This window comes from Thalassophryne amazonica, chromosome 16 (genome assembly GCF_902500255.1).
Source record: "Thalassophryne amazonica chromosome 16, fThaAma1.1, whole genome shotgun sequence".
Taxonomy (NCBI): Eukaryota; Metazoa; Chordata; class Actinopteri; order Batrachoidiformes; family Batrachoididae; genus Thalassophryne; species Thalassophryne amazonica.
In genome coordinates this window covers 62538261-62551502 of record NC_047118.1, presented here as the reverse complement: position 1 = coordinate 62551502, position 13242 = coordinate 62538261, and the positions used below count along the sequence as shown (strand labels likewise).

The following is a 13242-nucleotide window of genomic DNA, read 5'->3' as shown; positions in this document are numbered from 1 at the left end:
AAGCAGAGGTTCGCCCCTTTGAGTCTGGTCTGCTTGAGGTTTCTTCTTCAAATTATCAGAGGGAGTTTTTCCTTACCACTGTCACCTGTGTGCTTGCTCTGGGGGTTGGTAAGGTTAGACCTTACTTGTGTGAAGCACCTTGAAGCAACTCTGTTGTGACTTGGCGCTATATAAATTAAAATAAATTGAAATATGTTTTATGTTACTTAAATAGATCCTTTTCAGTTGATATCTTATTTACAGTTAGACAGGTGTGTATTTCTTGGAAGAGGAAGCAGATGACCGTGAGACAGAAGTGGTTGTGTGTCTGCATGGCAGTTCACTCTGCCAACATACCGCTGAGCTCAGCGAGTGCCGCTGATGACAAAAGTGGAAGCATACATCTGCTTTCCTAAGTCCAGTGAAAAATTGTGATAAAGACTTCTCCAATTCTTCATCTGACAGTGCTTCCACAGGTGCTAAAGATTTTCCCAAGAACTCTGTGTAACCTTCTTATTTTCTTATGGCATACTGGATTTAAATTCCTTGTATCGTGGATGAAAGGTAGTGGTGTCTTTCACTGGAGTGAAATCTGTGCAACCAAAATGCTCATTAAATGCCATCGCATGGCACCGACTTGCAGCGAGTGCACATTTATTTTAAAGAGTCACATCTCTTTTCAGCTTTGATCAGACTGATCGATCAGGTCGTCTGATAATCGCATCAACATGCAGCGAGTGAGAGAGAGAGAGAGAGAGAGTGAGCGAGCGACCTGCTGTTTCTGTTGTGTTTCTGGATTTCTGAGTTGAGGTTCGATTCCCTGTTCTGAACACCCAGGTGGTGTGGTCTGTGTGCTCATGTTCTCCAGCTGACGCACTCAATTTTTGGTTGTGTACAGTACAGAAGCGCAGTTTTGCACAGACTTGCATGCAGTAACGCTGTGCTGCGCAGACCTGCTTCAAACTGTGTCCAGCGCTCTACGCCGAAGAAAATTAAACATGTTTAATTTCTTCCGTCCTACGCGCGTAGCCCTCAACATACTGCTGCGTATTGAGAAAAAACTCCACGTGAAGTGGGCGGAGAGCTGCTCATTGCAGCCTAGACGATATTCTGTAATGAGCAACTCTCCGAATACGCCAATGTGACAGGGGCTTAAGGACTTGGTGGGTCATGTTTCACTGAATGGTTGAGACTTTGAGGCCAACAGTGACCTAAGGTGACAACTGGATATCTGTGGTACTCTGTCTCTTCTGAGGATCCTTGGATCCACTGGAATGACTTTGTGCCAAACAAGTGGTTACTTAGGTAGACTCAGATGACTGGTAACACTTGCACACTGAAGGAGTTTCAGCTATGACGTTTGGCCAGCCTCACTTTTCTCTGGACATAATCCAGCCTGTAATTCTTTCAGATTTGTCTGGTTATCTTGGTAGCTTCCCTCACTCGTCTCCTTTTTGCATGGTCGCTCAGTTTTTGATAACTGCCTACTCCAGACAGATCTACCAACGAGTACCAAATGGTTTTTATTTTTAAGTCAGGGCTGTGAACCAGAATTTTTTCCCAACTGGTTTGTTCCAAACAGAAACGTTATTTTAATGTTTCTGGTTTTGGGTTCCACCCAAAAATTGACATTCCTGAAACAATTTGGGGGTGGGGGGTGTTCCTGAACTGGTTAATACTGGTTAATAATATTCTATGTCAACTGTGGAACACTGAAAATAATGTATACTCCATAGCCGTATGTGGTACTGTAATGCTCCAATGAAAAACAAATAAGACAATTCATGTTCTGTAGCAGGCAGCAGGAGCTACAATTTTCCAAAGCGGGGCACTGAGTAAAATAAAGCCTTTTAAGAGAAAGAGGGTCTGCGGTTATCAACTGAAATTGACTTCTTGTGCATTTACAGCGAAGCAGTGTGTTTGTGTGTTTTTAAAAGACACAGTGCTGTGCTGCCCTCAAAGCAATGAACCAATGAAGCAGTGGATTGGAGCACTGCTTCATAGTTTCAAGCTTCAAAGTGGCGCTGTTACAGAAGTGGTTGATTAGAGACCCTGCAGCGGGTCTGTAATCAATGTAAGGAAATGATCGTTTTCCTGATAAAACACCCTCAAAAACAACAGCCACTCTGAAGGACTGATAAGGGACACATTCAGCAAAAAGGCTATTGATATCGGTGGATTGAATCATTTCTTAATGATTCTCGAAAAGAACCGGTTCATGATACCCATCTCCCCCCCCCCCCCCCCCCCCCCAAGAACTCTGACATCCCCCAGGGGGCACGCCTCACATTTTGAAAATCACTGCATATATGAAGGGCACTGTGAAGATGGAGGCAATGTGTATAAAATTATCCATTATTTATAAATGGGTGATGTGGATTTTTTCCCCCCAAACCATGTGAATTGAAGCTGAAAATCATCACTAACAAGCACATCTGGATTCTTTCATGTCAACTCTATTGTGGTGGTGTACACAGGCAAAATTCCAAAATTATCACTGTCTATAATTACTTTTAGACCGTATTGAGTTTCTGTTTTACATCATCATATTAGTAATTGGATCCAGATTACTTCATGTTGATTGGTGTATGTTATTCAGTGTTGACTTTTTTATGATTACACGTGTCATTGTAGATAGAAGCTAACATTTTGACAATAGCTGTAACCTGCCCTTGGTGAATAGGACTGGCTCATTAAGCTCTATAAACCTGAAGTAAACCAGGTCGTGTGGCTCTGGTTTGTAGAACATCAAGTATCATAAATGCTATTTTAAATGGTTATTATGGTGTCCTGAAGAAGAACACTGAGATCCAGTTTCTGCAGCAGTAATGCGGCTCTGTATTCCATAAAATCTGTTTTTGGCTGGCCGTCACCTCTTACGTCAATTGCTAATCGTTTAGTTTATACTTCATTTCAATGTGCAGTCAGGCATTTCTTCAAATTTATTTTTGTTGAGTTTCTCTCCCTCTCTTTTGCTGGTGTGCATACTGTATACACACACACACACACACACACACACACACACACACACACACACACACACACACGTTTTTATCCCTTTAGAGGATTTGCATGCATTCCCTTGAATTTTAACTAATAACCACTTCAGACCTAACCTAAACCAAAAATCAGTTCTTAATCCCAAACAGTAATGTTAATGTTTTACAGAAAAACCTTTTTGTCCTGCGTTGGAAATTCCCTGAGTTTGACTGTGCATATTGGTTTTGTTTTCGCCCACAGTGGGATCAATGCATGCCGGCACTTAACCACACCACGTGCACACACACAGTTCCTTGTAAAGCTTTTGCAAGCTTGTTTCTCAGAAGTTACTCTTCATATAAGTAAGTGCTAGAAAACTATGGTCCTGAAAAGGACCATTCAAGTAAATATTCCAGCTGTTTCCTGTTACACCCAGTTACGTCAGACTTAAGCTGGATGTAAGTTGTTTGCGTGGCTTTGTTTGCTGTCATGGGAACATATCCTTTGTCAGATTCAAACACAAACGATCAGTCAGACCAGAGCAAGGTGATACTGGTTGGACCATTCATTTAAGAATTTAAGGAATCTCTCTGTTTAACCTACTTTAGTGGCTCTGAGGCACCTTGTGTTATTTCCTTTTCTTAAATCACACCAACTGCTTCAATTCGGGCTGAGTGACATTGGAAAAACTGACATTGCAATATCTTTTTTTTTTTTTTTCTGTGTTGTGTATTGCATTGTGAAAATTACAGGAATTTATCCCATAGAACAAATGGCACAATTTGAACAAACCTTTGTAGAATGATTAGGATGACTTTGTAGGAGAATGCATCTGCGCAGAAAATAAAACTTTTTTATTAAATTAAAAAATAAAGTTGAAAGATGCTGCAAGGAACTCTCAACACATGACCTGTTTTTGGTCAAACTAATCCTTTCTGTACCGAAACTAATTACAAACAACTGACGTAGATTTTTTTTGTTTTGTTTTTGTTTTGTTTAGCAGTTCCTGTGTTTTTCCTCCCATGTAGCTCATTTTCAGCACAATTTTGCCCCAAAATAATAGAGCAACACTCAGTTAAACTCTTCTGGAGAGCTTCTATTACTGTCAATTAAAACACAAAGAAAACACACACACACACACACACACACACACACATATATTTATATATATATATATATATATATATATATATATATATATAAAGCCTTAAATCTGAGTAAATTATGTCAATAATTAGCTCATCCACCTGCCTGAAGAGTTTAACTAATTACAATCAGCTGGTGCATTAGAAAGACTGAACAAATACGTGGTTGGACTTTGACTTTCTGAAGCCGGAGTTTTCCACCTCTGAAAATGTGCATTAAGTCATGAGTTAGACCCAGAATGCTTTGACTGTTCTTATTTTGCTAAATTAAATGTGGATCATCACCAAAGGGCAGTTTTTTTCTTTTTGATTTGGAGTATTCATGTTAAAACAGTTCAAGAATAGCACAAATGTAACCCCATTTTAGTAAAAGTTTATCATGAATTGTTTTCTTCACTTCTTCAGCCACATTCTGTCTTGTCCCCCCAGGATGTGAACAGCGTAGCGGTTTCACCCAATGACAAGCTCTTGGCGACAGGCTCCCAGGATCGAACTGCCAAGTTGTGGTCCTTGACCGGGAGTAGCAGTGTTGACCTACTGGGGGTGTTTCGGGGACACCGACGTGGTGTTTGGTCCGTCTGTTTCTCTCCTGTTGACCAAGTGCTGGCAACCTCTTCTGCAGATGGAACCACCAAGATTTGGAGTTTGCAAGATTTCAGCTGCCTGAAGGTGTGACACAGATTACAGGGAATGTTGTTTGTTACTGGAAGGGATTTTTTTTTTTTATTTCAGCCATTCCCACATTTAGGAATGGTGTTGTCCACTTTATCTGAAAATTTCTCCAGAGCTTTAATTACAATTTTGGTTGACCCATGAAATGAAGAATAACATGTCATTCTGGTTATATTTTACAAATAATCATAACGATACACATATACACAAACAACGACATTCACACCCGCAAGCTAGACCTGTTCAAAATGTCAAATGTTACAAAATCTTTTGGGCCACATGATGTTCTTGTTCCACTAATAAAATAAAAGATCTGTGCCAAATTTTATTGTAATCGGACATTGTTTAGGGGTCCCCCACAAAGCAACAATCTTTCCCAAACAAGCAATGTAGTAATCCAATAATTCCAGTAATGTTGTCCTCTGGGTGACCAATCAACCACCACTTTTTGTGATTAGAAGCCATCTCATGTACCTGAAAAAAAAATAAAAAAAATAATGGCATCAGTGTCTTCTCCCGTTAGGTTGATGTTGCCTTGCCAGTGGAGGGAGAGGAAAATGTGTCACTCTGGGGGACCTCTAAAGCTTATCTGATCGAGTTCAAATTTCATCTGCACCTATAAAACCCCAAGAGGAACAAAAACAACATGTGGCCCTAAGTCTCTCACAGCTTTAATTTTCTCACTATATAACATGAACAGCCCTACCGCACGCACACCTATGGACAGTATAAAGTTTCCAATCCACCTAACCTACATGTCTTTGGATGTGGGAGGAAGCCAGAGCACCCGGAGGGAACCCACACAAACGCAGGGAGAACATGCAAACTCCACACAGAAAAGCCACAGGTGGAAATGGATCCCATGACGTTTTTGCTATGAGGCAACAGTGCTAGCCACTAAGACACCGTGCTGCCGGCATTAGAGAACACACTGCAAGTAATTTAATCTTTGTGAACAAATTGAAAAAGATGTTTTTTAAATTTATTTATGATGTCTCGCTGCTCACCTGCTGTATCTTCACGGCCCACCAGTGGGGCATAGCCAAAACTTTGTAAATTGATGCTTTATACTTTGTGCCTAAATTGTTTGTTTGTTTTAATGAGTGATGTGATAAAAATAAGTCTGACAGTTTCCGGTAGCCAAAGCATCTTAGGGTGGTGTCCCATTGACCGTTTGTGTCCCTATAACAAAATTGAAGAATTCCAGCTCAGTAAAATTCATATTTCCTACTATTATATGATCACTTGAAAATGAGTGTAACCAGTGATTGCTGAGTTTTGTCGGTTATTGGTGAATGCATCCGTGCACATATGTGTTGTGTGTTAGGACCACACTCTTCCACAAAGCTACACCGTCATCTATTTTTGCAATGTATTACCCCTGCTCTGTACAAATTACATCCAGCTCTTCACTTTTTTTTGGATAGTGACTTATCCTGATGTCATAATTATGGTAAATGGGGAGGTGATGGTCTAGTGGTTAAGAAGTGGGCTTCAGACAGTAGAATCCTCTGTAGTGAGCACCTTGCATGGCAGCACCCTGACATCAGTGTGTGAGTGTCTGTGTGAATGGGTGAATAATTGTAAAAGCGCTTTGAGCTTCTGATATAGATGTAAAAGTGCTATATAAATGCAGTCCATTTACAATTATGTACATTAGTGTTCAGAATAATAGTAGTGCTATGTGACTAAAAAGATTAATTCAGGTTTTGAGTATATTTCTTATTGTTACATGGGAAACAAGGTACCAGTAGATTCAGTAGATTCTCACAAATCCAGCAAGACCAAGCATTCATGATATGCACAAAAAAGTTAAAAAGTTGATTGGCGAGGGGAATCTTATACGCAGGTACAAAAAATTATAAGCTGTTCATCTACAGTGATCTCCAGTGCTTTAAAATGGACATAAAAACAGAGACGCGTGGAAGAAAATGGAAAACAACCATTAAAATAGATAGAAGAATAACCAGAATGGCAAAGGCTCACCCATTGATCAGCTCCAGGATGATCAAAGACAGTCTGGAGTTACCTGTAAGTGCTGTGACAGTTAGAAGATGCCTGTGTGAAGATAATTTATTTGCAAGAATCCCCCGCAAAGTCCCTCTGTTAAATAAAAGACGTGCAGAAGAGGTTACAATTTGCCAAAGAACACATCAACTGGCCTAAAGATAAATGGAGGAATATTTTGTGGACTGATGAGAGTAAAATTGTTTTTTTTTTTTTTTTTGGGTCCAAGGGCCACGGACAGTTTGTGAGATGACCCCCAAACTCTGAATTCAAGCCACAGTTCACAGTGAAGACAGTGAAGCATGGTGGTGCAAGCATCATGATATGGGCATGTTACTCCTACTGTGGTGTTGAGCCTATATATCGCATACCAGGTATCATGGATCAGTTTGGATATGTCAAAATACTTGAAGAGGTCATGTTGCCTTATGCTGAAGAGGACATGCCCTTGAAATGGGTGTTTCAACAAGACAGTGACCCCAAGCACACTAGTAAACAAGCAAAATCTTTGTTCCAAACCAACAAAATTAATCCCTCGCAGATGTGAAGAAATCATGAAAAACTGTGGTTATACTACTAAATACTAGTTTAGTGATTCACAGGATTGCTAAAAAAGCAGTTTGAACATAATAGCTTTGAGTTTGTAGCGTCAACAGCAGATGCTACTATTATTGTGAACGCCCCCTTTTCTACTTTATTTTACTAATAGCCCAATTTCATAGCCTTAAGAGTGTGCATATTATGAATGCTTGGTCTTGTTGGATTTGTGAGAATCTACTGAATCTACTGGTACCTTGTTTCCCATATAACAATAAGAAATATACTCAAAACCTGGATTAATCTTTTTAGTCACATAGCACTACTATTATTCTGAACACTACTGTATTTTGTTTATTTTCCGCTTTCCTGATCACTCACAATGTTGTGCAGTGCTACTTGTACCACTTCTTACACCCAATTTGAGGCCCCAGTTGGGTATGTGATTATATTTTGCAGGAAAAGGATATGCAGTCATGCATCGCATATTGGCAATGTGACATCACCCTTATTTAAATGTGTTTTTTGTTTGTTTAATTTTTTTCCCCTGAGATGATGCGGTGCATTGTCAAACGAGTGGCGATTAACAGAGTTCCTGTATCCACAGTGGGTCATCAGTCACCAAGATTTAGATGTTGATTTGCATCAAAGCCAAATTTTTATGCATGGCAAACACCTCATCTCCAATTTTTCTCAAGTTATAAGCTCTGTGTTAACAAAATGTTGACAGATGAAACAGACTTCAATCTGTTTTGTTGATTAAATTTTGTTAATTGCTGTAGCTGGCTGTAAATGTGAAACTGACATACTTGTTTTTTTTGTTTAGACATTTGAGGGGCACGATGCTTCAGTTCTGAAGGTCATCTTTGTGAGTCGAGGCACTCAGCTGCTCACCAGGTAGCATTCACGTCCCCATAAATGAAATCATGTACCTTTAGATGTTTCCAGCTGGAGAGGCGTGCACCATCCTCTCACAGTTTGATTCAAAATTGAAAGTTGTCTCCCTTTGGATGATTGATTCAGAAAGTAAACCACAATAGTACATCGGTTGTAAAATACAAGTAAAGCCCTGTTCTTTCTTTCATGCATATGCATTTGGAATATCACAGTTTGAAAACCTTAGAGCAGGGCTATTCAACTATATTTTTCCGAGGGCCAAATTTGTCAGAATACTATGATCTGTGGGCCGGACATTCTCGTGACCTGTACGATTACTCTCGGATGTACATTTGAGACAAATGCTACTGCATTTCTTTTTCCCTTTTTATTTAACAGAACATCAAAAGTATATACTAATGAAGTCACTGAGTGTGGGAAATTGCAGCAGGCTGTCATTAAGATCACATGCGAAAATGTCTAGTTTTTTTTATTAAAGCAGTCATCTTTTCAAGCACATCAGCCACTGGTTTATCCCTCCCCTGAAGACTCAGATTAAGACCATTCAAATGATGCATGATATCACTTAAAAAGCACATTTCTGAGACAAATTTCTCATCCAGCATTTTTGTCAAATGTTTCAGCCTTCTTGTGCTTGCATTCACATAGAAAGTTGATAATTTCCTCCCTCAGTTCACAGACTATGCTCAGCTGACATATCAGCAAGTATGCGAAACAACTTGTGCTGAAAACTAGATGTTGCTCTGATAAAGTTCACTGCAGCAATCACAGAGTCCATGGCACTTTTCAACTCACCACTAAAGCCTCGGTCCCACCGAATAATGAAGGCTGAAGAAGGAGCCACGCATGGGTGTGGGGTGATTATTTGAAGAATGACCCACGTTTTGATCTATCACGTATCCACTATGAAGGTGCCACTATGTGCCTCTCTGTACCCCGCATGTGCCACGTAGCAGCCTCTAGAGAGCCACGACCGGCCTGTCATTACAGCCTCGAATGGCTCGCATCAGCCACACTAAGCCACGTAGTGCCATGATAGCGCCATGATAACGCCATGTTGGCGCACGTTTAGGCATGAGTTCGGTCCAAACCTCCAGCCCTCCCACACCTGGTCCCTTTAAAGTGTGGGTTTTCAATTCACAGATTCACAGCAGCATTTAAAGATGTCCCTTCTTTTTATTTTTATTTAAACGCAGTCCAAAAATAGACACTCCATCACAGTTCCGTAGTTGTGCGCTGTGCACCAGGCTGCTGTCCACCTGTAATGCACCAGACCAGCTAGACCCGAACCACGGGTTCCTGGAGAGCTGCCTCTGTGCTCCTCGCTGGCTCCGCGGCTCTCTGGCTTTTTTTTTTTTTTTTTGCGGCTTTAAACACACAAAACTTTATGTTTGTCCGTTTATTTCTGCAAAATCGCTCTTTTGCGCACGCGCTGCTGTTGTCCTTTCATGGACAGCCGCCTCTCTGCTCTTTCTAGTGGCTTCCTTTCCATCTGTGGCTTGCTGGCTTTATTTTTTCCCTGGCTTTAAGCACAATCATTTATACACCGTGAATCCACTTTAACTTTGTGTTCGTCCGTTTATTTCTGCAAAAGCGCTCTTTTGCGTGCGCGCTGCTGTTGTCCTTTCATGGACAGCCGCCTGTCTGCTCTTTCTAAGTGGCTTCCTTTCCATCTGTGGCTTGCTGGCTTTATTTTTTCCCTGGCTTTAAACACAATCATTTTTACAACGTGAATCCACTTTTGACTTTGTGTTCGTTTATTTCTGCAAAAGCACTCTTTTGCGTGCGGTGCCGTTCTGCATACATGTAGAGGTGGCCGTTTTATTATATACACCTGTGGATAATTTTATATATATATATATATATATATATTTCTTTATTTCTTCTGCAGCTTACAAGTCACTATGATACAACTTTTAACTTTGTGTTATGTCTTCAAAATCGGTCTTTTGCGCGCTCTCCACCTGTGTTGCTGCACAGCTCCTGCTCTTAGCTGCTCCACTGGAGTTATCTTCCATGGCTTTAAACACACATCCACTTTCACGCAGTCACCCAAATTTTAACTTTGTGTTCGTCTAGTATTGACTGAAATATCACTCTTTTGTGAGCTGGCGTTCTGCCTAAATGCTCGTTTGAAGCGTGATGATTTGGTGCGCAAAGGACGACAGCCACTCCAAAAATAGCCTCTCAGGTCCTGCCTCAGTGCGCACACACAGTGGAGCTCATGTGATCCATTAACAAGATATTAAATTAACGTACTTTTACATACAACAGACATCAACATACAGACATACTTTTAAAGCTAGGAACTGTTTTATCAAGCTATAAAAAACATTAAAAATAATTACCTTAAGCTGTTCAAAATACATCCCACATGGAGCAGGAAAGAGAGGAAAAAAAGTGTCCAGATGAAACAGTCCTCTGTGATGCCAGAAGTGATTAGAAGTGTTTTCAACATCCAAGGTTTGGCAGAAAATGATTAATCCACTACAAAATATAGTCCAGCACACAGAGCAGGTGCAATTGTGTGCGCAAGAGGAGGAGCCGCTCCAAAAATAGCCTCTCAGGTCCTGCGAAGGTGCCAGGCACACGGATAATGGACTTTTTGCAGACTCGTAAGCACCACGCAAATGCCTCTAAGCCGTCACAGTAACTCAAACACAAACTGCGCCACGCTGTTGTTGCTAAATTTTGAACATCTTGAAATTAGCGCCATGCTCAGAGAGGAGCCTTGTTAACTGAAGATAATGCCTGTAAGAGCCACTCTGAGCCACTATAATGCCACGATAGCTCACGAAACAAAAAAAAACAGGGTGCGTGGCTCCTTCTTCACTCCTTCACTCGGTGGGACCGAGGCTTAAGCTGAGAGCAGAGGACACTCTGCTGAACGAGACAGTGGACAGACTGTAGTTTTGGTGCAACAGCAGACAGTCGTGCAGACAGTCCTTTGACCCCTCCATCGAGGGAGCTCTGTCTGTAACCAGCAGGTTAATACGCTCCAGGTCCAGTCCATTGTCTTTAAAAAAGCAATAATCTTTTGGAGTCTTTTTGAGTGAGTCGTAATGAAGTGCCTCTGCGCGTTATATTCCTTATTCACCGCGCAACAGTCAGAACACAGCAGGCACATAGGATTGCCTTCAGCATTTTCTACGTGCACATATTTACCAGGCCAGTCATTATTAAATCTTCTATTTTCGTTGTCAACTTTACATCTCTTCTCCTTTGAATGCGCCCGGTTGTCGTCGTCTTCTTCGTTCAAGTTTACTGGCGGTTTGCAAACCAATACGGTACATTACCGCCACCAACTGTTCGAGTGCCCGCAATGCCTTCACGTGAGGTGGGGCTGTTTGGAAACAGTGCTGACATGCCGTAAAGGATTCAGCAGGCCGAAAAGTGCCACAAAGTGTTGTAAAATGCCAAAAATTGGCGAATGGCTTTGTAGCGGCTTTTGATCGTGTATTTATTAATATTTATGGGTAAATGGGCCACGGGCCGGTTCAAACTTATTAAAGGGCCGGTTCTGGCCAGCGGGCCACCAGTTGAATAGCCCTGCCTTAGAGGGTCAAGGAAAGTGTCTCTTACAAATTGGGATTTTCTGTCATTGTCCTGTGGTCTTGTTTAACTATGGTTGGATTTTCAAGTTGCTCAAAAATGTCACTTTTTGTCACAGACTTTTGCATACTTTGCCAATCCCCTTGCATTTCCATGGAACCCGTTAAGTTCTCTTACATGCAGTGACATCAGTGGGAGATTTTCTGGAAGCGAAAAAGTCCTGCTAAAGTTAACATACACACGTGCTAAAGTTGTTATTGCATGTGACTTCATTAAACTACGTGCTGGATCACATTTGTGGAAACTGTGATCTTCATTCCAGATGGTCATTGTGGACCGTTTGGGATACATCTCCGTGAAAATTTTCTACACTTGTGTGAGACTTTGGACAGAACAAAATATAAATTACAACCTGAAAATAATATTTGTTTACTTCTTTTATCTTGGCCCATACAGTTAACACACATTAGAATAAAGTACATGTGTAAACACATGCGGGCATAATCAGTTGTTCAGAGTGCGTTTTCTCTTTTAGTGGCTCAGACGGTTTGGTGAAACTCTGGACCATCAAAACCAACGAGTGTGTGAAGACTCTAGATGCCCACCAGGACAAAGTGTGGGGTCTCCATGGCAACCGAAAGGATAATATGATGGTGACGGCGTCAGCAGATTCTAACATAATTGTCTGGGTGGTAAGCAAATAATGATTTGATGAAAGAATTGGTTGAAACATCAGACTTTCTGATATTGTTGCGCTCACTGTGGATTTTGTGTGTGCAAATGCTCAGGCTGTATGCAGAGCAGGTATTTTAACCACAGGTTTGTGTTTTATTTGCACCACTAGGATGTGAGTGAGGTGGAGCTGGAAGAGGAGAAGGCCAAACAGGAAGATCAGATACTGAAGTAAGAATATATTCTCAAATATCTGAAAATTTTCACCACACAGGAGGTGTACGTTTTCCAGCCCTGCATGCCAACAGTCAATGGGCTTATTGTTTTCACCTGTGTGTGTCTGAGCACTGTATCTCAAAAACTAATTGAGGAAATGGAAACAAATTTTACACATTCGGTAAATCCCACCAAAATTTGAACGCATTAATTTTTCAGGTTCAAGGGTCAAAGGCCAGCATCACAGCACAAGGTCAAATTTTTTGCCTAATGCAAATAAATGCATTTTCTTGGGCTTGTAACTCCTAAATTAGAGGTGATGGACCCATGGTTACTATTTCACATGAATAAGAAGTCATGGAAGGCTGTAAGGGAAGAGACGATGGATACGTTATCCTCAACTGCTTTAATGTTAACAGAGATTCTTTGTGTGAATGGATCTACGAGTGAGCTGAGCTTGTGGTCTGTAGCAGGCAGTAATGGGCTGCATGAGCACACAGCTTCAACTCCATTATATTTTATAATCAATAAAATGACAAGGGTGCCCAAATGTATGCACCTGCCTAATTTTGTTCGTGCAAGACGT

The 13242-nt window shown here is 41.0% G+C and overlaps 1 protein-coding gene across 1 annotated transcript in view; it reads left to right on the top strand.

Annotated features, from left to right (window-relative positions):
• Positions 1–13242, top strand: part of tbl3 (transducin beta like 3) — a 78831-nt gene that overhangs the window by 44305 nt on the left and 21284 nt on the right. Inside the window, exons 15-18 of the mRNA XM_034191417.1 lie at positions 4533–4772; positions 8146–8216; positions 12304–12460; positions 12613–12671. Coding sequence (XP_034047308.1) covers positions 4533–4772; positions 8146–8216; positions 12304–12460; positions 12613–12671 — 527 coding nt within the window. The remainder of the gene's footprint in view (positions 1–4532; positions 4773–8145; positions 8217–12303; positions 12461–12612; positions 12672–13242) is intronic.